At 48.3% G+C, this 23,992-nt stretch overlaps 3 protein-coding genes across 3 annotated transcripts; 2 read left to right on the top strand and 1 right to left on the bottom strand.

Moving 5' to 3' along the window:
• Positions 1-934: 934 nt before the first annotated feature.
• On the top strand, positions 935-14,174 carry NDUFS2 (NADH:ubiquinone oxidoreductase core subunit S2). Its single transcript, XM_007976410.3, has 14 exons — positions 935-1,269; positions 2,212-2,318; positions 5,531-5,721; positions 8,932-9,052; positions 9,222-9,334; positions 9,595-9,669; positions 9,849-9,926; positions 10,070-10,155; positions 10,357-10,476; positions 12,105-12,234; positions 13,161-13,256; positions 13,432-13,515; positions 13,647-13,704; positions 13,943-14,174. Exons 1-14 carry the CDS (start codon positions 1,175-1,177, stop codon positions 13,978-13,980), a joined length of 1,392 nt encoding a protein of 463 aa, XP_007974601.1. The 5' UTR covers positions 935-1,174; the 3' UTR covers positions 13,981-14,174.
• Positions 14,175-14,716: 542 nt separating this feature from the next.
• On the top strand, positions 14,717-18,614 carry FCER1G (Fc epsilon receptor Ig). The gene is made up of 5 exons (XM_007976413.3): positions 14,717-14,845; positions 17,387-17,478; positions 17,643-17,678; positions 18,087-18,107; positions 18,253-18,614. The coding sequence occupies exons 1-5, from the start codon at positions 14,797-14,799 to the stop codon at positions 18,313-18,315; spliced, it is 261 nt and encodes an 86-aa protein (XP_007974604.1). The 5' UTR covers positions 14,717-14,796; the 3' UTR covers positions 18,316-18,614.
• Positions 18,615-21,672: 3,058 nt separating this feature from the next.
• Positions 21,673-23,844, bottom strand: APOA2 (apolipoprotein A2). Its single transcript, XM_007976408.3, has 4 exons — positions 22,963-23,844; positions 22,717-22,792; positions 22,299-22,431; positions 21,673-21,903 (listed from the first exon to the last, which is right to left on the bottom strand). Exons 2-4 carry the CDS (start codon positions 22,766-22,768, stop codon positions 21,786-21,788), a joined length of 303 nt encoding a protein of 100 aa, XP_007974599.1. The 5' UTR covers positions 22,769-22,792; positions 22,963-23,844; the 3' UTR covers positions 21,673-21,785.
• Between the last annotated feature and the right edge of the window lie 148 nt (positions 23,845-23,992).

The following is a 23,992-nucleotide window of genomic DNA, read 5'->3' as shown; positions in this document are numbered from 1 at the left end:
TTTGGTACAGTTCCCATTAGGTCAATTCCCAGGCCAGAAGTCTGGCTTTCCCCTCTTTCTCTGCAGTGAAGAATTCCTCCGTCTCTGCTTCCTGGTCTGTCTGCCTCACCCTGCTGCGCTGCTGGTGGGCTGTGTCCCAGGGATCCTGTCTAGGGGATATCTGGGGAAGGCGTCTTTCCAGGCTCAGAGTTGGAGAGTTGTACAGACTCTACGGGTGGGTGGCCCAGCTGGAGTTGGGCTTAGAGGCAGAGGGAGAAAACAGGAACTAGTCTCTAAGGCTGGAAAAGTCTTTGTCCACACAGCATTGGGATCACACTCCTGGTGCTACTACATTTCCATGCTGTTGGCCATTACCCAGGAGGGCTACAGCAGGGTCAGAAAGACGTTAGGGAAAAGTGGCTGACGCAGGACGGAAGTGGGGTGTGAGGCATCTCTAAGGGCGCTTCCTGGGTCTATGATTCTGTAGGTTCGGGAAGCCTGGCGGATGTCAGGGTCACCCAGAGGACTCCATTCCCCCATGTGGGATGAGGTGGCTCCTACACACCCCGATACTCCCCTCCGCACCACCAATGCTGGTGGCCTTGGCAATCCTATTCTTTTTTGTTTTGGTTTGGCGGGAGCTCTCAGACCCGCCCAGCCCCACTTAGGCTCCTTTCTCCAATCTCAATTTAGGACATCTGGAAATTAGCTGGCTTTCCCGACTCCGATCTTTTGGATTCAGTGATGGGAAGGTAATTGGCAAAGCCTGAGGCTACCCTATAAGGGCAGGGCTCAGATACAATCCGAGAGCAGGACTAAAGCGGGAGGGCGGCCAAGGCGGAAGGGAGTAGGAAAAGAAGGGCCGCACGTTTCCGAGATACGCAAGCGGGCTCGGCGAGAGAGCACGAAGTATTTGCCCCTCGCAGGAACGGCAATTTTCCCTTGCTCGCTCCTAGAAAAGCCAGCCAGGAGCTGTGGGAGGAACCGCCCTCAGTAAAGATGATGGCTATCACCGTTATCCAAACGCAAGTGAAGCCGAGTCACAGGACCCGGATGTTGTCAGGTCGACGGTAAACGACCCTGCCAGCTTCCAAAAGGGCGGCTTCACTGTGCGAATAGGTGAGAAGCCAACAAGGAGGCGCGCTGGAGTCACTTCCGCCCGGTTCACCTTCCCGCAGTCTGCAGCCGGAGTAAGATGGCGGCGCTGAGGGCTCTGTGCGGCCTCCGGGGCGTCGCGGCCCAGGTCCTGCGGCCTGGGGCTGGAGTCCGACTGCCGATTCAGCCCAGCAGGTGAGATCGAGGGCAGCCCTCGACACACGTTCTCCAAGGCTAGGGTTTCTCAGGTTGGGGACGCTTTACTCCCCCAGAAAAGAATAACCCAAGACTGTGACCCCATTGTCCATCCCTGATTTCTTGGGCTACAAGATGCGGTGGCGCCCACTCTGGCGAGGGAGGGGAGAGGGTCTAGAGTTCGTTCAGTCCAGAGGTGAAATCAGCGGAGTGGGAGACTCTGCTTTTTAGCTTCCGTAATTTGAATGCACCTCTCCTGTACCTGAGTAAAACTCAGCCAAAGAGCCAGAATGCTCGCTGTCTCTGTCGTTGACCTTGAATAAACACTTTTCTCACGTTCATGTTCACCTGGTTGATAATATCAATACGATGAAAATATAAAGAAGCTAGGATTCCAACCTTGCATGCCCAGGGGTGATGGGTGAAGTTATTCCAGGAATAATTTTTTAGTAGGAATTGAACCTTTAGAGTTCCAGCTTATTTTGCCGAAGCTACATTAACTTCAGATCAGTGACTTGGCATTAAAAAAATCCAGGACACTGGCCGGGCGCGGTGGCTCACGCCAGTAATCCCAGCACTTTGGGAGGCCTAAGCTGGCAGATTATCTGAGGTCGGGAGTTCGAGACCATCCTGACCAACATGGAGAAACCCCATCTCTACTAAAAATACAAAATTAGCCGGGCTTGGTGGCACATGCCTGTAATCTCAGCTACTTGGGAGACTGAGGCAGGAGAATCGCTTGAACTTGGGCGGAGGTTTCAGTGAGCCGAAATCGCGCCATTGCACTCCAGTCTGGGCAACAAGAGTGAAACTCCGTCTCAAAAAAAAAAAAAAAACAAAAAAACAGGACATCCTTCCTGGGGTCCCCTTGAGAGTAAATGGGAACACGGGAACCACACACTGTTCAGGCCCTTTGTCTAGGATTTGTCTTTAACTCCCCAGAGGTGCTCGGCAGTGGCAGCCAGATGTGGAATGGGCACAGCAGTTTGGGGGAGCTGTTATGTACCCAAGCAAAGAAACAGCCCACTGGAAGCCTCCACCTTGGAATGGTGAGTGATCAGAGTTGCCGTCCCAACCCACACCCATCCCTGCCCCCAGCTGATTTCCTTTTCTTTTTGTGAGACAGGGTCTCCCTCTGCCTCCCTGGCTGGAGTACAGTGGTGGGAAAGTGGCTCACTGTAGTCTTGAACTTCTGGACTCAAGGCAACCTTCTGTCTCAGCCTCCCCAGAAAGCCGCAGCAACAGGCCTGTGCCACCACAACTGGCTAATTTTGAAAGTTTTCCTTTTGTAGAGACAGGGTCTTGCTGTGTTGACCAGGCTGGTTTCAAACTCCTGGCCTCAGGTAATCCTCCCAACTCAGCCTCCCAAAGTGCTGAGATACAGGCTTGAGCCACCATGCCTGGCCTCCAGCTGATTTCTAAGTGCTCTTGAACTCTCTGTCTTAGGCAAGTTTTAGCCCCTATCCTGTTTGTTTCTTTCACGATGAAATTCAAGAGACATAATAGTGATAACAACAGGTATTTGTGAAGTAGAGAAGGAAAGGAAGGATGTTGCAGAAGAAAATAAAGAATGGGTCCCAGTAAATACCCAAAAGTCCTTATCAATGTAAATCTTTTTTTTTTTTTTTTTTTTTTTTTTTTTTTTTTTTTTTTTTTTGAGACGGAGTCTCGCTCTGTCGCCCGGTCTGGAGTGCAGTGGCCGGATCTCAGCTCACTGCAAGCTCCGCCTCCCGGGTTTACGCCATTCTCCTGCCTCAGCCTCCCGAGTAGCTGGGACTACAGGCGACCACCACCACGCCCGGCTAGTTTTTTGTGTTTTTAGTAGAGACGGGGTTTCACCGTGTTAGCCAGGATGGTCTCGATCTCCTGACCTCGTGATCCGCCCGTCTCGGCCTCCCAAAGTGCTGGGATTACAGGCTTGAGCCACCGCGCCCGGCCTATCAATGTAAATCTTAATGCCAGCTTTTCCCATGTTCAATACATGTAAGGTTCACTACATTATCTCCCTCTCCAGACACGGTGGTGGTCTTCCTGTTGGTACCCAAATGAAACCTATGTGAATACAAACCATTTTTTTCCTATCAAAACTAGCTCTTCCTTTTGACTTTTGATTTTGACCATTGGGACCCTCATTCCCCTAATCCCTCAGGATTGAAACTTTTTAGTCATCTTTGGCTGTTTTGTCTTGCCCTCCATGTCTATGTCCAGTAAGTTACCAAACCATGTAGATTCTTTCATAATGTCTCATATCTGTTCATCTCTCCTTCTTAATTTTCGTTGCCATCATTCTTATTCAGAGTTATCTTGTATTAGACCCTGATTATTTTAGGAGTCTATTTACTGAGTTTTTGCCACTGATGTTGTCCCCTTTTTATATATCCGATACAATGTCATCACCTTCATCTTCCCCAAACATTATTTTACCATGTTATTCATACTCTTGCTCAAAAACCTTCAGACACTTGCAGTTACTTTCTACAAACTTACAGTAACAATAGCTGAGTGCTTACCATTTACCAAACATTTTCGTATGCATTATTTTGTTTAATCTTTACAACAGCTCTATGAAACTATTACCCCAGTTGTGAGGAAAGTATGGTCTAGGGAGATTAAAACTTGATTAAATGCTGGGCGCGGTAGCTCACACCTGTGATCTTAGCACTTTGGGAGGCTGAGGTGGGCAGATCACCTGAGGTCAGGAGTTCAAGACCAGCCTGGCCAGCATGGTGAAACCACGCCTCTACTAAAAATACAGAAATTAGCTGGGCGTGGTGGCATGCACCTGTAATCCTAGCTACTCAGGAGACTGAGGCAGAAGAATCACTTGAACCTGGGAGGTGGAGGTTGCAGTGAGCCGAGATCGTGCTATTGCACTCCAGCCTGGGTGACAGAGCAAGACTGTCTCCAAAAAAAAAAAAAAAAGTTAAGGGCACACAGGCAGATTTGTACTCTTTGGGTCTGTCAGACTCCAAAGCCCATGATGAAGAATTTTGGTGGATAAGGTGGGCTCTGGTTTCAAATCTCAACTCTCAATTTACCAGTGAATAAAGCACCTATTTATAGCATTATTTTAAGGATTAAATGAGATAACATGTGCCTGGCACATGTAAGTCCCCTATAAGTGTTCATTGTTATTAATGATATGTACAGATAATTGAATCACTGCCCCCTAATTTGTCCCAATACTTATCATCCCTCTCTTGGAAAGTCCCAATAAGGGTTGCACGGATGTTTACTTCCTTATTTCTAAGATTTGGCCCATGTTGATTTCATAGCCTGGAATGCCTCTTCTCCCTTCTAGCTATCTAAATCATTTCCTGTATTTAAGCTCAGATCCTACCTACATGAAATCTTCCCAGTGTTCTTTCCTTTTTTAAAAAACTTAATGGCTAAGGCACTTTCTTGGTTACTTATAAATTTGACCTCTGTTCGTAGTTTTTCACATGTACTTCTTTCCCAAATTAAAATGTAAGCTTCAGATTAGGTGGGCGTGGTGGCGTGCACCTGTGGCCCCAGCTACTCTGGAGGCTGAAGCAGAAAAATTGCTTGAATCTGGCAGGCGGAGTTTGCAGTAAGCCGAGATGGTGCCACTGCACTCCAGTCTGGGCGCAGTGTGAGACTGTCTCAAAAAAAAAAAAAAGTAAGCTTCTTGAGGGTAAAAGTTTGTTTAGTGGGAGTAAGCATTAGGCATACATTTCCTGACTGGTTGGCCATTCATTGGATACATTTGGAGGGCAGTATATCATAGTAGTTAAGATATTTGGATCCTGGAGCTAAACAGGTTGGGTTAAAATCCTGGTTCTGCCACTTACTAGTTTTGTGATCCTGGAAAAGTCATTTAAGCTCCATGGCCTCAGTTTATCCAATAAAATGGAGATAATGATAGTACTTATTACTTATAACAGTTGTTGTAGGAATTAAATCAATTAAAGTGTCTAAGGTAGTGCCTGGCACATAATAAAGCTATATAAGTGTTATCTATTATTAAAAAGATATTCTATGCACACCAACTATGAACCATGAAAAAAAGGTATTCTAGGACACACAGAGTGAGTGAGATTCATGATGTCTGTCATCAGAAAGTTTAGATCTTCCTTTTTCCCATCTAACGGTCCTCTTCTGGTTATAGTGGAGATTAGGAAATTAACAAAGTATGCAATGGTGAGTTAGAAGATCTATAGGAAGAGGCTAACTCCCTGCTGTCTTTTGGGGGATCCCAAGGGAATAACCATTTGGCTCTGAACTATTTCCTATTTCTCAGATGTGGACCCTCCAAAAGACACAATGGTGAAGAACATGACCCTGAACTTTGGGCCCCAACACCCAGCAGCGCATGGTGTCCTGCGACTAGTGATGGAATTGAGTGGGGAGATGGTGCGGAAGTGTGATCCTCACATTGGGCTCCTGCACCGAGGCACTGAGAAGCTCATTGAATACAAGACCTATCTTCAGGTGTGGGGGGCGAACAGGGGCCTTTTGGTGGGATCTGGGGCTGCTTTAGCCTGGGGCTTTGCCAGTTTGCTCCCCTTAAAACCTGAGGGGAAGAGGGTGTTGAGAGGAGTAACCCATTCAGGTTACTCTTGGTTGGGTGGATGGAGGGAAGTGGCAGGGGACGCTTGAGTCATCAGGAATTGGTTTATTCAGCAGCAGTGCTTTGAAGCTGGAGCTACACTCAGCTTTTCTCTGGCTGACTTTTTGGCTGGCCCCTTTGCCATTACTTGAGTGCCTCAGTTTCCCTGCTCTTACGTTAGACTAGTGCGTCAAAGCCAGTGTCCCTAGGGGCAGGGAAAGAGAAGAGAGACGTTAACTCGCTAAGATTAACAGCTGATTCTTGTATCTTCCAGCTGTCTACGTTTGTTTTCAAAACATTCAATGAGTCAGAGCAACTGAGAGGGGGTTTATGACAGAGTTTGTCATTTTTAGGAGAACTGTATGACCCAAATGATGAGGGTCAGATTTGAAGGAGTTGGATCTCTAATAGGAATCTGAAGTTTTTTTCTTCATGAAGAAAGGTCCTGATAACAGGATGGTAGGATTAGGATTTAGATCCAGCCCAGTGTCGGGGTGAACAGTGACTAGAATGTGATTCCCCAAGAGAGTCTCAGTGATGACATTTTCTGGTCCCGGAGTCTATGGGTTAACCCCTGTAGCATTAGCCCCTGTCACAGTGACATCAGAATAAGAACAGGCTGTCCCAACTAGTAGCATCTTAGCTCCACCCTCTTCCTGGAAGCTGAAGCTGGTTCAGCAGACAGCTAGGAATTAGCATTTTGGCATTCTGGAGGAAGGACCATTTCTACCTGGTGCTCTGTCTTCCTTAAATACCTCACTCTGGTCAGGTGTGGTGGCTCACGCCTGTAATCCCAGCGCTTTGGGAGGTGGAGAAGGGTGGATTACTTGAGGTCAGGAGTTCGAGACCAGCCTGGCCAACAAGGCGAAACCCCATCTCTACTAAAAATACAAAAATTAGCCAGGTGTGGTGGTGTGTGCCTGTAATCCAGCTACTTGGGAGGCTTAGGAAGGAAAATCACTTGAACCCGGGAGGCAGAGGTTGCAGTGAGCCAGGATGGTGCTACTGCACTCCAGCGCCTGGGCAACAGAGCAAGACTGTCTCTCTCTCTCTCTCTCTCTCTCTCTATATATATATATATTTTTTTTAACCCCTCCCAGATTTTTTTTTTTTTTTTTTTTTTTTTTGAGACGGAGTCTCGCTCTGCCGCCCAGGCGGGAGTGCAGTGGCCAGATCTCAGCTCACTGCAAGCTCCGCCTCCTGAGTTCACGCCATTCTCCTGCCTCAGCCTCCCGAGTAGCTGGGACTACAGGCCACCACGCCTGGCTAATTTTTTGTATTTTTAGTAGAGACGGGGTTTCACCGTGTTAGCCAGGATGGTCTCGATCTCCTGACCTCGTGATCCGCCCACCTCGGCCTCCGTAAGTGCTGGGATTACAGGCTTAAGCCACCGCGCCCGGCCCCAGATATTCTTTTTTTTTTTTTTCTTTTTTTTTTTTTGGAGACGGAGTCTCGGTCTGTTGCCCAGGCTGGAGTGCAGTGGCCGGATCTCAGCTCACTGCAAGCTCCTCCTCCCGGGTTTACGCCATTCTCCTGCCTCAGCCTCCCGAGTAGCTGGGACTACAGGCGCCCGCCACCTCGCCCGGCTAGTTTTTTTGTATTTTTTAGTAGAGATGGAGTTTCACTGTGTTAGCCAGGATGGTCTCGATCTCCTGACCTCGTGATCCGCCAGTCTCGGCCTCCCAAAGTGCTGGGATTACAGGCTTGAGCCACCGCGCCCGGCCCAGATATTCTTAAGACTGATTGCCTTTCTCCTTCAGTATGTCAGGTTTTTTGTTTGTTCGTTTGTTTTTTTGCCCTGAAACGGAGTCTTGCTCTGTCGCCCAGGCTGGAGTGCAGTGGCATGATATTGGCTCACTGCAAACTCCGCCTCCTGAGTTTAAGCAGTTCTCCTACTTCAGCCCCCGGAGTAGCTGGGATTACAGGCATGCACCACCATGCCCGGCTAATTTTTGTTTGTTTGTTTGTTTTTGAGACGGAGTTTCACTCTTGTTGCCCAGGCTGAAGTGCAATAGCGTGATCTCGGCTCACTGCAAACTCCACCTCCCGGGTTCAAGCGATTCTCGTTCCTCAGCCTCCCAAGTAGCTGGGATTACACATGCCCACCACCACGCCCAGCTAATTTCTGTATTTTTAGTAGAGACAGGGTTTCACCATGTTGGCCAGGCTGGTCTCAAACTCCTGACCTCATGAGCCACCTGCCTTGGCTTCCCAAAGTGCTGGGATTACAGGTGTGAGCCACTGCGCCCGGCCAGTATCTCAGTTTTTTAATTTTTATTATTTTTTGAGATGGAGTTTTGCTCTTGTTGCCTAGGCTAGAGTGCAATGGCATAATCTTGGCTCACTGCAACCTCTGCCTCCTGGGTTCAAGTGATATTTCCTGCCTCAGCCTCCCAAGAAGCTGGGATTATAGGCATGCACCACCACGCCCAGCTAATTTTGTATTTTTAGTAGATTACAGGTGTGAGCCATGTGCCCAGCTGAGGACTCTTGACAGTGGTATCCTGGAGCTAGCTCATACTGGCTTGCAAGAGTGCAGTTGTGAAATTTTCAGGGGTTTTGTGAGCCAGTTGTTGAACACAGCCATTGTTAGAAATTAATTTATATAAACTTATGATTTAATACATTATATTAAAAGCAAAGGTAACATTAAATATTCAAAGCTCATTACTTGATATATCATTGTACAATAATGTTTTACCACATTGTACTATGCTCTGCCCTTGAGGTATTTGCTTTGAATGTGTCTGTATGGTGAAAATACTGTATAATAGTGTGGTACCCTTCCCAGTGCTGCATTCAGTTACATGATATTGGTAACTTAAAATTGGCCATTGTGGGAGTAGTTTTACCACGGAAATTGGCAAACACAACAAATCAGAGTCCTCCCTCACTTTGGAGAGCCAGTTTTTCAACATTTACCAGCATACTACTGGTTTGGGGGATATTTTACCTGCCTTATTGGGGCTCCTAAAACTAGAAAGGCTTATGCAGCACCAACTTTTGGTGCCCACTGAGAGCAAGGCTTCAGGCAACTAGACTGTGGGCTCCTGAGCCTGTTAGATGTGACCCGCATTATTCCCTCTTCCCAGGCCCTTCCATACTTTGACCGGCTAGACTACGTGTCCATGATGTGTAATGAACAGGCCTATTCTCTAGCTGTGGAGAAGTTGCTAAACATCCGGCCCCCTCCCCGGGCACAGTGGATCCGAGGTATGGCCCCCTGGCTTTTTGCACGGCCCACTGTGAGCATAGCACAGTGCCTTTTCCACCACTTCCACGTTGAACCCAAGCTTAGTGTTCAGACCCCAGGCTCTGCCCAGACCTCTCTGTCTGCCCCAGTGCTTGGCTCCTATATACGGTCTTCTTCTTGTCTTTACAGTGCTGTTTGGAGAAATCACACGGCTGTTGAACCACATCATGGCTGTGACCACACATGCCCTGGATCTTGGGGCCATGACCCCTCTCTTCTGGCTGTTTGAAGAAAGGGAGAAGGTAAGGGAGGGAGGAAAGGATAGGAATAGGGAAGGAAGTGCAGGAAGTAGAGAAGGTATAAAGGAGACAGGAGATTAAAAGAAGAGAGAACATGGGAGAACATTTAGAGGGAGAAGGTATGTTTAACTTGGGTTATATTTGTAGAGACTGTATCATGAGGGGTTGGTTGGGCACAAGAAGGCAGAAGGTTGGAGGTGTAGGCCGTCATGGGACCTGGGGGCCTGGGACTTTGACACTGATTCCCAGCATGCTCTATCAAGATGTTTGAGTTCTACGAGCGAGTGTCTGGAGCCCGCATGCATGCTGCTTATATCCGGCCAGGAGGAGTCCACCAGGTGAGCAGGTCCCCGGCTTCCCCAGACGTCCAGCCCAGGCCTATTTTCCCTGTGGCCACTGGAGGGCAGTGCTGGATGATGGAAACTCCAAGCCTGTAGCCCTGGGGGAGGGGATGCTGAGCTGGCTGTCCTCAGCGGAGGCTATGCCATGTTCAATAGCACCTCCGTTTGGCTTCTAGGACCTTCCCCTTGGGCTTATGGATGACATTTATGAGTTTTCTAAGAACTTCTCTCTTCGGCTTGATGAGTTGGAGGAGGTAAGCTAGGAGTCAATGGGAAAAATCTCTCTTTCCCCCACAAGAAGTGCTTGTGGGGTTTTATTCCCCAGTTGTAAAGAAATACAGAGATATTTGAAAAGTGTAAGGAAGAGTATTAACATACCAGTTTTCTCGATCAATAGATGCTGACCAACAATAGGATCTGGCGAAATCGGACAATTGACATTGGGGTTGTAACAGCAGAAGAAGCACTTAACTATGGTTTTAGGTGAGGGGAATACAACTTCTCTCCTTAGGAGTGGGGATGGGAGTGGGGGAGTTCCAGCCTAATATCTTGTCTTTTAAGACTTGTTGGCATCCTCCTAGTCATACCCTGAATGTGAAGGAGCAACAGGGGAGCCTAAGGAAGAATGAGCCTCCTTACTTAGTTTGTGGAGAGCGGCGCTTATTCCCATTATGCTCTCCACAGTGGAGTGATGCTTCGGGGCTCAGGCATCCAGTGGGACCTGCGGAAGACCCAGCCCTATGATGTTTACGACCAGGTTGACTTTGATGTTCCTGTTGGTTCTCGAGGGGACTGCTATGATAGGTAAGGCCCCAATCCTTTCTCGGCTGATCATCCAGCTAGTTTCCCCTGCCTCTTCTCTTTGCCACTTCCTTCTTTACCCTACTTCTCAGTGTCTGTGGGAGCTCTTGTGTGTGTTTGATGAGGTTACTCTCAAAACACTGTCACATATATGGAATCTTACTTATTTTTTTCTTTTTTGAGACGGAGTTTCACTCTTGTTGCCCAGGCTAGAGTGCAGTGGCACAATCTCGGCTCACCCCAACCTCTGCCTCCCAGTTCAAGTGATTGTCCTGCCTTAGCCTCCTGAGTAGCTGGGATTACAGGCATACGCCACCATGCCCAGCTAATTTTTGTATTTTTAATAGAGACGGGGTTTCTCCATGTTGGTAAGACTGGTCTCAAGCTCCTGACCTCAGGTGATCCACCCGCCTCAGCCTCCCAAAGTGTTGGGATTACAGGCGTGAGCCACCATACCCAGCCTATGGCATTTTAAAATCTTTACATTATCCTTTTCTTAGATGGAGCTAGCTTTGGCTGCATTTTATAACTGAGAAAGCTGAGGCATAAAAGTTAGGGATTAGCTAGGATTATTCTGCAGGAGTGGTTGAGACTAGAATCCTCCTGATCCAATGTTCTTTCTAGTAGATTCTAAGCTTCAAATTCTCCTCCTGGGTCGGGCGCAGTGGCTCACACGTGTAATCCCAGCACTTTGGGAGGCCAAGATGGGTGGATCACTTGAGGTCAGGAATTCAAGACCAGCCTGGCCAACATGGTGAAACCCCATTTCTACTACAAATACAAAAGATTAGCCGGGTGTGGTGGTGCATGCCTGTAAGTCCAGCTACTTGGGAGGCTGAGGCAGGAGAATTGCTTGACCCTGGGAGGTGGAGGATGCAGTGAGCTGAGATGGAGCCACTGCATTCCAGCCTGGGCAACAGAGCGAGACTCTGTCTCAAAACAAAAAACCAAAAACAAAAACAAATTATCCTCCTGTTTTCTCACCCTGAGTCAGAGTTGTTACTGTGTATTTTTTGTTGGTCTGTTTGTTTTATTTTTTGAAACTGGTAGCTGCTGTATATTTTTGTTTGTCCATTTGACTCTCACCCATTCTGTGGTCCAAAAAGTGCTTAAGGAGGTAATTAAAGAAATAAATACTACAGGCCATGTTCTGAGAAAATAAGGAGAGGGTTTAGGGAAGCACCCAAGAGTAGAAGCAAAAGACTACAGGGGGCTGGGCATGGTGGCTCATGCCTATAATCCCAGCACTTTGGGAGACCAAAGCGGGCAGTCACTTGAGCTCAGGAGTTGGAGATCAGCCTGGGCAGCAAGGTGAAACCTCGTCTCTACAAAAAATATTTGAATCTGGTGGTGCATGCCTGTAATCCAAGCTACTTTGGAGACTGAGATGGGAGGATCACTTGAGTCCAGGAGTTCGAGGCTACAGTAAGCTGTGAAACCTTGTCTCAAAAAAAAAAAAAAAAAAAAAACTGCAGGGTTCATATGGGTGGCCAAGCCAAGCAGAGATGCTGTACTTGGAGAAAAGAGTGGTGAGAGTTGACTTAACCCTTTTGAGGTTGGCCAAAGGGCATCCTTCCCAGCCCCATACCTGCTCCTCTGACTGTTCTCTTGCTCTGTCTCATCTACTTCAGGTACCTGTGCCGGGTGGAAGAGATGCGCCAGTCCCTGAGAATTATCACACAGTGTCTAAACAAGATGCCTCCTGGGGAGATCAAGGTTGATGATGCCAAAGTGTCTCCACCTAAGCGAGCAGAGATGAAGGTTGGCTGTGGGGAGGGGAAAGTGTGGGGTGTTGGAAAGGGGCCAGTGGCTAGGGAGGAATATCCTTGAATTAAATCCTATCTTTCAGTTTTCTTTCTTTTTTTTTTTTTGAGACAGAGTTTTACTCTTATTGCCCAGACTGGAATGCAATCTTGACTCACTGCAACCTCCACCTCCCAGATTCAAGCAATTCTTCTGCCTCAGCCTCCCAAGTAGCTGGGATTACAGGCATGTGCCACTATGCCCAGCTAATTTTTTGTATGCAGTAGAGACAGGGTTGTACCATGTTGGTCAGGGTGGTCTCGAACTCTTGACCTCAGGTGATCCACCTGCCTTGGCCTCCCAAAGCGCTTGGATTACAGGCATGAGCCACCACGCCCAACCCAGTTTTCTTTTTATAGAGAATTCACTGTATAATAAGAGATTCTTTTTTTATTTTTAAATTTTTATTATTATTATTATTATTATTTTTGAGACGGAGTCTCGCTCTTCGCCAGGCTGGAGCGCAGTGGTGTGATCTCAGCTTACTGCAACCTCTGTCTCCTGGGTTCAAGCAATTCTCCTGCCTTAGCCTCCTGAGTAGCTGGGATTACAGGCACCCACCACCACGCCCAGCTAATTTTCGTATTTTTAGTAGAGACGGAGTTTCACTGTGTTGGCCAGGCTGGTCTTGAACTCCTGACCTCGTGATCTGCCCACCTTGGCTTCCCAAAGTGCTGGGATTACAAGCGTGAGTCACCGCGCATGGCCATATGAGAGATTCTTAATCTTCCATATTTCTCCTGTTTTATTCTGTATCCTCTCTGTTTACTGACTGACATGTGGCTTTAGTCTCCCAGAGGGTAGAGATTATTTTCTGTGCTGGGGAAGGCCTAGGAGACAGAGTTTGGATTTGGTTTATTGATGCTTCTTTTTCCTCTCTTCAGACTTCCATGGAGTCACTGATTCATCACTTTAAGTTGTATACTGAGGGCTACCAAGTTCCTCCAGGAGCTACATATACTGCCATTGAGGCTCCCAAGGTGAGGAGAGGAGGGGAAGGAAAAGACCATATGTAGAGTAGGTACCTAAAGATTAGATGTTTATCAAGACACATTTATCAATGAGAGAGAAAACAGGAGGATGAATAGAGGTTTTGTTGGCAGAGAAAAACACTCTTCCTGTTAATAGAGACACCCAACCTTCTTCCTTGAACAGGGAGAGTTTGGGGTATACCTGGTATCTGATGGCAGCAGCCGCCCTTATCGATGCAAGATCAAGGCTCCTGGTTTTGCCCATCTGGTAAGAATCAATCCCAGTAACTTTAACTCCATTTAATTAAACTTGACCTTGGTTGAGGTTTTTTTGAACTCTTCTTTCTCCTCCCACCTTGCAAGTCTTACCTAACATTGTTGCCATCTCAATCTCCCTAGGCTGGTTTGGACAAGATGTCTAAGGGACACATGTTGGCAGATGTCGTTGCCATCATAGGTACGAGGCCTATTGTGTAGTAGAGGTATCCTAGACAAAGGAGTTGGGGACGCCCACTGGGGATAGAAAGAGAACACTTCCTGTTCACCATAGGCCATGGCATGGCCTTGGGTCCTCAATCTCTTGAGCACAGTAACAGGTTCTGGATCTTGGGTAACACCACTTTGTTTGTCTGTTTGTTTTGCCTCACAACAGGAAGATAAGTAACACCACTTTTTCCCTCCATCCTATCACCTAGGTACCCAAGATATTGTATTTGGAGAAGTAGATCGGTGAGCAGGGGAGCAGCGTTTGATACCCCCTGCGTATCAGCTTCTTCTGTGGAGCCTGTCCCTCACTGGAAATTGGCGTGTGTGTGTGTGTGTGTGTGTGTACATGTTCATGTACACTTGGCTGTCAGGCTTTCTGTGCATGTACTGAAAAAGGAGAAATTATAATAAATTAGCCGTCTTGCGGCCCCTAGGCCTAAACTTCTGGTATGTGTTTCTCAGTATCTTAGCGTCCTTCACTTGGACTGTGAACCTAAGAGTGTTCATTAACCCTCCATTCCTGTTAGATTCAGTCAGGTCTTTGCAATTTTTCCTGCTCGTCTCCACCCCCTTCTCTGACTCTTGTCCTTTCCACTTCTCTATTCCCCGTTTCCTCTTTCCCCTAGTTCCCTCCTTGCCCAAACCTTCTCAGTGCCCACATAAATTGGTAAACCACTCCAATCAAGACCTGGGGTAAAGTTCCAGTTGGGAGGGAAAGGGTTATAGTGGGGTCTGAGGGAATGTTGACGGGCAGTTTAGCACAGATAAATCTCTGAACCAGGTGGAGTTGGAAATGGCAGATGTAGACAGTCTTTCCTGAGTGTGAGAGTCTCCTCATTCTATGGGTTAGGAGTTGGTCATTGAAGGGCTGACACTTAAGAGCCCAGATCTCCCAACTCCGTTAGTTGGCCCTTCCGGGAGCCGCCCGGTCTCTTGCGCAGGAAGGGGAAGGGGCCAAAGCGTGGGGGAAGGCGTGGCAGGAAGGGGGGGACTCTGTGGTCAGGGAACTGCTTGCTGAGCACAGCTGCACAGTTCTGTCAGAACAGCCGATCTCCAGCCCAAGATGATTCCAGCAGTGGTCTTGCTCTTACTCCTTTTGGTTGAACAAGCAGGTAAGAGGGTTTGGTGAGGATAGCGTGAGCTGGTTCCAGGGTGGAAATCCAGAGCATGGGTCTGAGGGCCGAGTCAAACACAGATGAAGGAAGACTGACAGTGGGCAGGTGGGCATAGGGAAACCCTGAGGCCAGTCCTATCCAGCCCCAACCCAGGGCACCAGACTCATAGTTGCTTCTTTCTTGTTGCCTTCTTACCTCATTCCAGACTTTTCTTCATATTATTATTACTATTATTTTGGAGACAGAGTCTTGCTCTGTCACCCAGGCTGGAGTGCAGTGGCGCAATCTCTACTCGCTGCAGCCTCCACCTCCTGGGTTCAAGCGATTCTCCTGCCTCAGGCTCTCGAGTAGCTGGGACTACAGGCACCCGCCACCACGCCCGGCTAAGTTTAGTATTTTTAGTAGAAACCAGGTTTCATCATGTTGACCAGGGGGGTCTTGAACTCCTGACTCAAGTGATCCACCCACCTCGACCTCCCAAAGTACTGGGGATTACAGGTGTGAGCCACTGCACTCAGCTATTATTATTATTTTAAAAAGACGGTCTTGCTATGTTGGCCACATAGGTCTTGAACTCTTGGCCTCAAGCAGTTCTCCCACCTCAGCCTCCGAAAGTGCTACTGTGCCTGGTTGACTTTTCTCTTTTCAGCATTGATAGAAAGTGGCAGGGGAAGGGTCTGGTTGTATGGCATGAAGAGCTGGTCTGGTGACAAGCTTCATTTCCCATGATCAGCGTTTCCCATGGGGTGCATTTGGTCTTGTCTGCTGGGAGCTGATCTCTAGCTGGTTTAATATACAAAGCACCCTTGGCGCCTGTAATCCCAGCTACTCAGGAGGCTGAGGCAGGAGAATCACTTGAAGCCAGGAGGTAGAGGTTGCAGTGAGCCAAGATCGCACCATCGCACTCTAGCCTGGGCGACAGAGAGAGACTCCGTCTCAAAAAAAAAAAAAAAAAAAAAATTATATATATTTATATATATATAGAGAGAGATACAGAGAACCCTTTAGGAAGGTAGGAATCTGTTCTTGTGCCTGGAAGGATATAGCCAAGACAAACAGACGGGATTGCTTTTTCTATGGGTCATTGCTAATGCTCCATTCTGTCAGCAGTTGATATGAGGATGGGCGGCATGAGATGCCCAGTTCCAGAGACCTGAGCGTGAGCTGAGAAATAGAGGCAGAAATGGGAAGGTCTCTGCAGCTCTACGGCTCCAGTCACTATCTAAGAATTCCCACTCTTTGTTCACTCTGGGTTGTCTGTGCCAGGTTGGGGTGTGTGTGTGTGTGTGTGTGTGTGTGTGTTGGTGGCAGCTGGGTGTCGGGGAGGAGGAGGTCAGTAAGCTTCAGGGAAACTGTGGAAATTGAAAGACAATGACTGGGGAGGAATTCCAGCAGCCTAGCTGAGAAGGTGGGAGCAAGTATTAAGTTAACCACTGGTCTGCTGCTGTGGGATGAGGAGGGAGGAGGCCCGCTGAGGCCGAAACGAAAGCATGGGCTTTAGAGGCAGAAAACCTGCATTTGAGTTCAACTCTGTCACTTAACTCTGTGGCTCTGAGTGAGTTACTTAGCTTTTCCGAGCCTTGGTTTCGTCACCCATAAAACGGCAATGATGATGTTTCCCTCACAGGGTAGTTTTAAGATTTGTGCAATATCATGCGTGTGAAAGAATGTTGCAGAATAAAAAGTACTTGACCGATGTCAGTAATTGACCGGCGTTAGTCACATGTTCCCTACTGGTCTTCTGATAGGGGGTGAGAGCAGTCTCTGGAGCCCAGACTTGATTTGATTTTTTTAAATTGCACAAAACTTCCCCTCTCAGAGGCCCAGAGAGTGAGTAATAAGGCAGAGTAACAGGAGCTGGTATCCATATAGCTGTGGTCATTCCCCCAGCCTTGTGTTCAGGGCCAAAGGTATCTGTACGGTCTGGGAAAAACAGACACTTTTTTTTTTTAATTTTTATTACATATTTAAGTGTCTTGTGGCAGGACAGAAAGCAACAAGGCTGAGGCTAGGAGATGACCAATGACAGAGTAATTGCCTTCTCTCCCTTCCCCAGCTCACATCCTTCCTGTCCAGCCCTCAGCCACAGGTCACAGGACTTAGAGACACTTCTGTGGTTTCTTCACTGAAATTTGCCACTGCCTCTCCCTCCCACTACCCCTCTCGGCTGAGGTTTTTGTTTCAGTCGGGTGGACTCAGATGGGTCCCTTGAGGTGGATAAATTGCTCAATGTGGGCCTGAGAAACCCACAATGCTAAAAAGAAAAGGTTGGGGGCTGAGGGGGAAGGCCTCAATTATTAGTCCACATAAGTCCCATCTCAATAGAACCCTCACACTTCCCATCCTAGCCCGACCCTACGGTGGGGGAGAAGAGGGAAAGGTAAGGGCAGTGGGAGGCCAGAGAGAAACAGAATTTCTTCCCTTAGACGGCCCCCCTCCAGGCTTTGTCCTACCTCCCAGAGCCCCTTCCCTTCTCTCCTCTGAGTACGAGATCCTCCCTGATGCCCCTGACCCCACGGGCACCCTCTATCCCCTCAGCGGCCCTGGGAGAGCCTCAGCTCTGCTATATCCTGGATGCCATCCTGTTTCTGTATGGAATTGTCCTCACCCTCCTCTACTGTCGACTAAAGGTAGCGCTGGGTAGGGAGGGGTAAGGGGCTGGAAGGGGAAGTGGGAGGGGGGCAGCAGCAAGGATTCGAAGAGAAGGAATAAAAGGGGCTCCCCGACAAAGTTTGCAGGGAAGGGGGATGGGCCACTAACTTCCCCTTTTCTAATAACCTTTCCCCCATTCCAGATCCAAGTGCGAAAGGCAGCTATAGCCAGCTATGAGGTATGGACCCTCCCACACCTGGTGTCAACAGCTTTTCAGACCTTCAGCCCTTCTGGGGCTCCAGCCTGGGGTTCCGGGCCTCTGGGAGGGCATGCCTCTCAGGTGCTGATCTGCATACACCTCAGAGGCCTCCCTCCCACCTTACCTAGCCAAGCCAGCAGTAAAATATTCGGCAGGTGACAGGGAAGAATCAAGCATAGAGTGACAAATAATATGTGAGAGACTTGGATGTGGTATGTCGGGTGTATATGTGTGCTTGTAGCCATGTGGGCAAATAGGCATCCATGGTCCAGAGCATCCATGTGAGTGCCCTCTAGCCCAAGGTGGCTGGCCGCCCACGCCCCATGCCTCCCTGGGGCCCTGGAGAAGCTGTGGGTCTCTAATGCTTTGCTTCTTTTGTCTCTGCAGAAATCAGATGGTGTTTACACGGTAAGTGTGCCTGCCTCCCCTACCCGGGAAGTCAGCAGAAGAGGGTGGGATTCTGAGCGATCTTTGGAAGGGGCGGGGCCTGTGGAGGTGGGAGGGGCCCCTGATGGGCTCCAGCTCCTGATCACCCTTTGACTCCCACCTCCAGGGCCTGAGCACCAGGAACCAGGAAACTTATGAGACTCTGAAGCATGAGAAACCACCACAGTAGCTTTAGAATAGATGCGGTCATATTCTTCAGCTTCTGGTTCTTCCAGCCCTCATGGTTGGCATCACATATGCTTGCATGCCATTAACATCAGCTGGTCCTACCCCTATAATGATCCTGTGCCCTAAATTAATATACACCAGTGATTCCTCCTCCCCGTTAAAGACTAATGCTCAGATGCTATTCACGGATGTTTATATTCTAGTCTCACTCTCTTGTCCCACCCTTCTTCTTTTCCCCATCCCCAACTCCAGCTAAAATATGGGAAGGGAGAACCCCCAATAAAGCTGCCATGGACTGGACTCTATTCATTCATTCATTTATCATATATTTATTCAGTCTCTACTAAGCACTAGGTACAGTTTTTCAGTTCCAGAACTCACAGTCTAATGGACTTCAGGGCTATTTTGCTGACTGAGGGATAAACGTTGACTATGGCTGGGGGAGGGATAAAACCTTTGACCTCCAGGTGCTCTGAGGATGGAGATGGAGCAGGTACTAGTGTGTTGGGAGTCTAGGCATATTTGGAAACATAAGAAATGACTTCTGTATCAGCATGGCCTTCTGTGTTTGACGATTGAACCAAGGTTGGGTTGTAGGGGAACCTGGGTGTCCCCAGATAGTCACCAATCCAGACAGCACCAATCCAGTACATGCATATGGGAATTAGCATAGCTGAAAAGCCAAATATGCAGAATGGATGGTATGACTAGGCACGTGTGAAGCTCCTAATGGAAGGTTTTATAGAAACAGTGAATTTTCATGGTGTCTGGGGCAAGTGGGAGCTTAGAGGGCCAGATGGGTTAGTGGTAGGTAAGGCAAAGGGAAATAAGTTGGGTCCAAATGCCGGGTCATCTCCCTCAAGTGCATGGGTGGTGGTCAAGGCCCTGTCAATGCCTGTCCTGTTTTCAGAGTTATGAGAAATATTTGCCTGGAAGAATTTAAACCTCAGGAGATGCTGCCAGTCCTACTTGTGACCCACAGTCTTTTCAGAATGGGTCTAGAGACTCCAAGCTTACCCCTGGCATAACCCCCAACCTCCACAGTACTGCACAACACTTCACACTGCACAGCGACTTACACTTTTCAAAGTATTTTCCAGCTCATTGTACCATTTGATCTGCTAATTAACCCTGTGAGGAAATTCAGGCTATTTGAGGTTAATTAACCTGTCCAAGTTCAGCTTGCAAGGAACCGACTGAGATCACTTTTGTCTCTGCACATTTTGCCACATGAGAAAAAGCGGATATTGGGAAAGAGAAGGAGTAGTGAGTAATCATGAATGGTGAGGGTCATGAAGGCCAGATGAAGGAGGTTGATCAATATCTGGAAGGAATTGGAGCCATCTCCAGTGTCTGTGGGGGAAAGGTGATTTCAGATGAGATATGAGAAATGAGCCAGGGTAGGAAAGTAACTTTTTCTTTTTTTTCTTTTCTTTTTTTTTTGAGATGGAGTCTCCCTCTGTTGCCAGCCTACAGTGCAGTGGCGCAATCTCGGCTCAGTGCAACCTTTCCCTCCCAGGTTCAAGCGATTCTTGTGCCTCAGCCTCCCGAGTAGCTAGGACTACAAGCACCACCATGCCCAGCTAATTTTTTTTTGTATTTTTAGTCGAGATGGGGTTTCACTATGTTGGCCAGGATGGTCTTGATCTCTTGACCTTATGATTTGCTCGCCTTGGCCTCCCAAAATGCTGGGATTACAGGTGTGAGCCACCAAGCCTGACCTGGAAGTAACTCTTTTAAAGATAAAGTGGGAATAAAATTTTATCGGAAAATGTTTCATTTTCCCTTTCTCTGCCTCTTGGGATTGTAAGTCTCTTCCCATCAACCCAGACTGATTTCCATTCCATTTTCATTTAATCCAGGTATCACAGCTCCCAAAGTTTTTCTAGTCCCACATGTCCACCAAATTGGATACTTGCCAGGCCTTTAAATGGCTACCACAGCTACTAGTTCCAGGCTCCAAGATGGCTACCAGGCCAGTTCTATAAAGAGGAGAGGCTTGGAATGGATCTTCCACATGCAGTGTCTAGATAAGAGGGTTTTTGTTTGTTTTTTTTTGTTTTGTTTTTTGTTTGTTTGTTTGTTGGGACAGAGATTCACTCTTGGTGCCCAGGCTGGAGTGCAGTGACATGATCTCGACTCACTGCAACCTCCACCTCCCAGGTTCAAGTGATTCTCCTGCCTCAGCCTCTTGAGTAACTGGGATTATAGGCATGTGCCAACACTCCCGGGTAATTTTTGTATTTTCGGTAGAGATGGGGTTTCACCATGTTACCCAGGCTGATCTCGAACTCCTGACCTCAGGTGATCTGCCCACCTCGGCCTCCCAAAGTGCTGGGATTACAGGTGTGAGCCACTGCACCCAGCTGGGCTTTTGTTTTTAATTAAAAAAATATATTAGGGGGTCTCACTGTGTTTCTCAATCTGGTCTCTAACTCCTGGCCTCAAGTGATTCTTCCACCTCAGCCTTCCAAAGTGCTGGGATTACAGGTGTGAGCCTCGGTACCTGGCCTAGGCAAGAGGTTTTAAATGGAGAAATTAGAGCACTTCCAGGGAGAGGAGCAAACTTGAGTCTTTTACTGTGGGAAAGGGGGAAACACAGTGTCGCCCTGGCTCAGAAGGGAAACGAGGGTCTTGGTTGATACCTTAGGAAGCTTTCTTTTCTTCATAGAATGACTAAGAGGAAATTCTGAGGGGTACCCTCGTTTTCTTTTTTTCTTTTCTTCTTCTTCTTTTTTTTTTGTTTTTTTGAGACGGAGTCTCACTCTGTCACCCAAGCTGGAGTGCAGTGGCACGATCTCAGATCACTGCAACCTCTGCCTCCTGGGTTTAAGTGATTCTCCTGCCTCAGCCTCCCAAGTAGCTGGGATTACAGGCACGTGCTACCATACCTGGCTAATTTTTGTATTTTCAGTAGAGACGGGGTTTTACCATGTTGGCCAGGCTGGTCTGGAACTCCTGATCTCAAGTGATCCACCTGCCTCGGCCTACCAAAGTGCAGAGATTACAGGCGTGAGCCACTGCACCCCACCAGGGTACCCTCATTTTCTATGACATCCAGAAATCGAGGGATTCAGTTTGTGAATTCTTCCTTCCTCTCCTAGTTCCGTGTGCAACGCAAAGCCTCTTTAGTGTTCTCTTGCAGAGTCATGCCCAGCCCGTAGGAGACTCTTTGGGTTTGGAGAAGAATCATGGCACCCTCCCCCTGTCATTTTCATCAGTTGTGTCTTCAATCTTTTCTTCACCCCTCCACACCCAAACTTCTCTCCTTCTAGAAGCAGACTTTTCCTTTTCCTTCCTCTTCTCCTCCCCTACTCCCCTACTTTTCCCAGTCCCCCAAACATACCAGGCTCAGAGCTGGATTCATTCAGCATTTATTGTAGCAAAGAGTGGGTAGGGAGAGGAGCTCCAGGCCTGGCCAGTGGGTATTCTAGAGGCCAGCTGGGGTTGGAAGACAATGATCTGGACACCTCACTGGGTGGCAGGCTGTGTTCTAAGTTCCACGAAATAGCTCAAGAAGTTAACCAGATCCGTTCCAGCCTTCTTGACCAGAGGTGTCAGCTGCTCCTTTGACTTTTCAAAGTAAGCCCTGGATAGGTGAGGGGATTAGAGTTTAATTTGAGGGACCCTAGGCACTGGCAGGGGCCTCGGTCGTGGTGGGAGGTCAGAGCAGACTGACTCAGGTCCCCAAACTCTAGTGCCTGGTCCATCGCATGGCAAAGCCCCTAGGTGGGAGTAGAGCCAAGACCTTTGCTGGGTAGAGGAACAGACCCTAGAGACTGAAATTCAAAGCTCAGTTCTTGCTGTTCCTCTCTATCTAAGAAACGTGTGGGATCTTTGGGCAACAAAGGACTTTTTCTCTCCAATTTAAGCCTAATCTGCCCTAATCCCCACCCCTGGGTTCAGTCTTCTGTGGGGCCTCTCATCTTCCCTTCTTCCTTTCCACAGTTCCACAGCCCCTGAACTCCTTGCCCTTAGACTTACTTGGCCTGGGCCTGAAGCTCTGGGCTCTTGACCTTCTCCATCAGGTCCTTGCCATAGTCAGTCACCGTCTGGAAGTACTGAGAAACCAGGCTCTCCACACTTGGCTCCTCTGCCTGTCTCCGAACCAAAGCTCCTGCACACACACACACACACACATACACACTCTTTTCAGCTGGGTCCACAGCAATGAATCTTGGCCTCTTGCCATACCTCTGCCAGTACCCACCCCAGCTCTCCGCCCCCTCCCCAAAAAGGTGTCCAGTCAGATCTTTGGATGGGCTTTCTGGGCTTTAGATAGGGAATGATCTTCCTTTTGAGCCCTCTAGTTGCCAGACCTGGATATAAGAGCATAGGCAGATAGGTAGCTATAACCGCCAGCACATTCTCCCTTTTGGCCCCCTCTCCATATCACACCCACCTTCAAGGCTGCAGACGGTGAGAAGCAGCACAGTTGCTGCGAGCAGCTTCATGTTGGTGACAGTGGGGAAAGCGGCCTAGGAAGAGGGTGGTGGGGGTTGGGGGGGACACTGAAGCCAAATGGGCTTCAGCTCCTCCCCAGGGATCTCCCTACCTGCTGCCCATTTCAACCTGGCTCTCTCCCTCTCCACAACTGAAGCCCAAGCCTCTTTGGATGCTGCTCACACCTCTTGCCTCCTTATCTTACCTAGTCAGCGTCTCTGTCCTTGGCGTCTGTGCCTGCCCTGGCTGGAGAGGTAGGGGCTATATACCTGTCTGTTTACCCACCCCCTGTCAGGTGACAGGAACTATGATGGGTCCAGTGGGACAGGGATTATGTTAGGATAAACAAGTTGGACAGATGGGGGAGGAGAGGACAAGCACATGGAAGACTCATGGTGATGGGGTGAGAGGCAGGGGGTACAGCCCTTAGTGGAGGCTAAGAGGGTACACTTCAGGTATATTTGAGGTTCATTCTTTTGAGATCTGAGGTCCTTGGACTTGAATGCAGCAGGAAGCAGGATTTCCAAGTTACTTCTCTGGAAAGCTCTGATATATCAACCCATGGGATACCATCAACCCATCATACCATGGAAAGCTCATGGTATCTTTATTCCATTGTGGGTAGATCTCATCTCTCAACCTTATCCCACTTTACTGCAATTTGGCAGAGAGATATTGGGGAGCAGAAGAAAGGAGAAAGGAATTGAAATCAGGGACAGGGTTGACGGCTATGGGGGTTACGAAAATGAGGGTCGGGTAAGAGGCAAGTGTAAATGATTTTGTCCATTTTTGAGTTAATGTGTAATGAGATGGGGAGAAAACAGGAGAGCCCAGAATGACCTGGATGCTGATCAGTGAACATACCCTACCCCCAGTAAAACAAATTCAGAAAACAGCTTCCGCCCATCCCCTCCCAATGGAGGGCTCTGGCAGGAAAAGGGGTGAACAAGAGGCTTCTGCCAGGGTAAAGGTTGAAGGTGCCTGGTCATTTGATCACCTTATCAGTTCTAGGCAGTGATCAGCCAATACTGAGTCAGCAGGGGCAATAGCCCTGGCCCTTGTCTCACTCCTGTTGGGGGTAGGGGAGGGGGATAGGTACATTCTCAGGTTCAAAGCATTTGGGTGAAATCAGTTAAATAGATATCAGAAGCATTTGTATCTTTCACCCTTTTGCCCCCCCAAGCATACTCCCTGAGTATATGGAACATTCCTGAGAGGTGAGAGAGGAGGCGCAG

Source organism: Chlorocebus sabaeus, chromosome 20 (assembly GCF_047675955.1).
Source record: "Chlorocebus sabaeus isolate Y175 chromosome 20, mChlSab1.0.hap1, whole genome shotgun sequence".
Classification (NCBI taxonomy): Eukaryota; Metazoa; Chordata; class Mammalia; order Primates; family Cercopithecidae; genus Chlorocebus; species Chlorocebus sabaeus.
Note: the sequence above shows the minus strand (reverse complement) of the source record. Positions and strands in the feature narration are given on the sequence as shown.

Coding starts and splice junctions, on each gene's coding strand:
- NDUFS2 (XM_007976410.3), top strand. CDS start 1,175: ATGGCGGCGCTGAGGGCTCTGTGCGGCCTCCGGGGCGTCGCGGCCCAG. Junction 2,319..5,530: donor GAAGCCTCCACCTTGGAATG/GTGAGTGATCAG, acceptor CCTATTTCTCAG/ATGTGGACCCTCCAAAAGAC. Junction 9,335..9,594: donor TGTTTGAAGAAAGGGAGAAG/GTAAGGGAGGGA, acceptor TGCTCTATCAAG/ATGTTTGAGTTCTACGAGCG.
- FCER1G (XM_007976413.3), top strand. CDS start 14,797: ATGATTCCAGCAGTGGTCTTGCTCTTACTCCTTTTGGTTGAACAAGCA. Junction 14,846..17,386: donor CCTTTTGGTTGAACAAGCAG/GTAAGAGGGTTT, acceptor CTATCCCCTCAG/CGGCCCTGGGAGAGCCTCAG. Junction 17,479..17,642: donor TCCTCTACTGTCGACTAAAG/GTAGCGCTGGGT, acceptor CCCCCATTCCAG/ATCCAAGTGCGAAAGGCAGC.
- APOA2 (XM_007976408.3), bottom strand. CDS start 22,768: ATGAAGCTGCTCGCAGCAACTGTGCTGCTTCTCACCGTCTGCAGCCTT. Junction 22,432..22,716: donor CACCGTCTGCAGCCTTGAAG/GTGGGTGTGATA, acceptor GTGTGTGTGCAG/GAGCTTTGGTTCGGAGACAG. Junction 21,904..22,298: donor GAGCTTCAGGCCCAGGCCAA/GTAAGTCTAAGG, acceptor TCACCTATCCAG/GGCTTACTTTGAAAAGTCAA.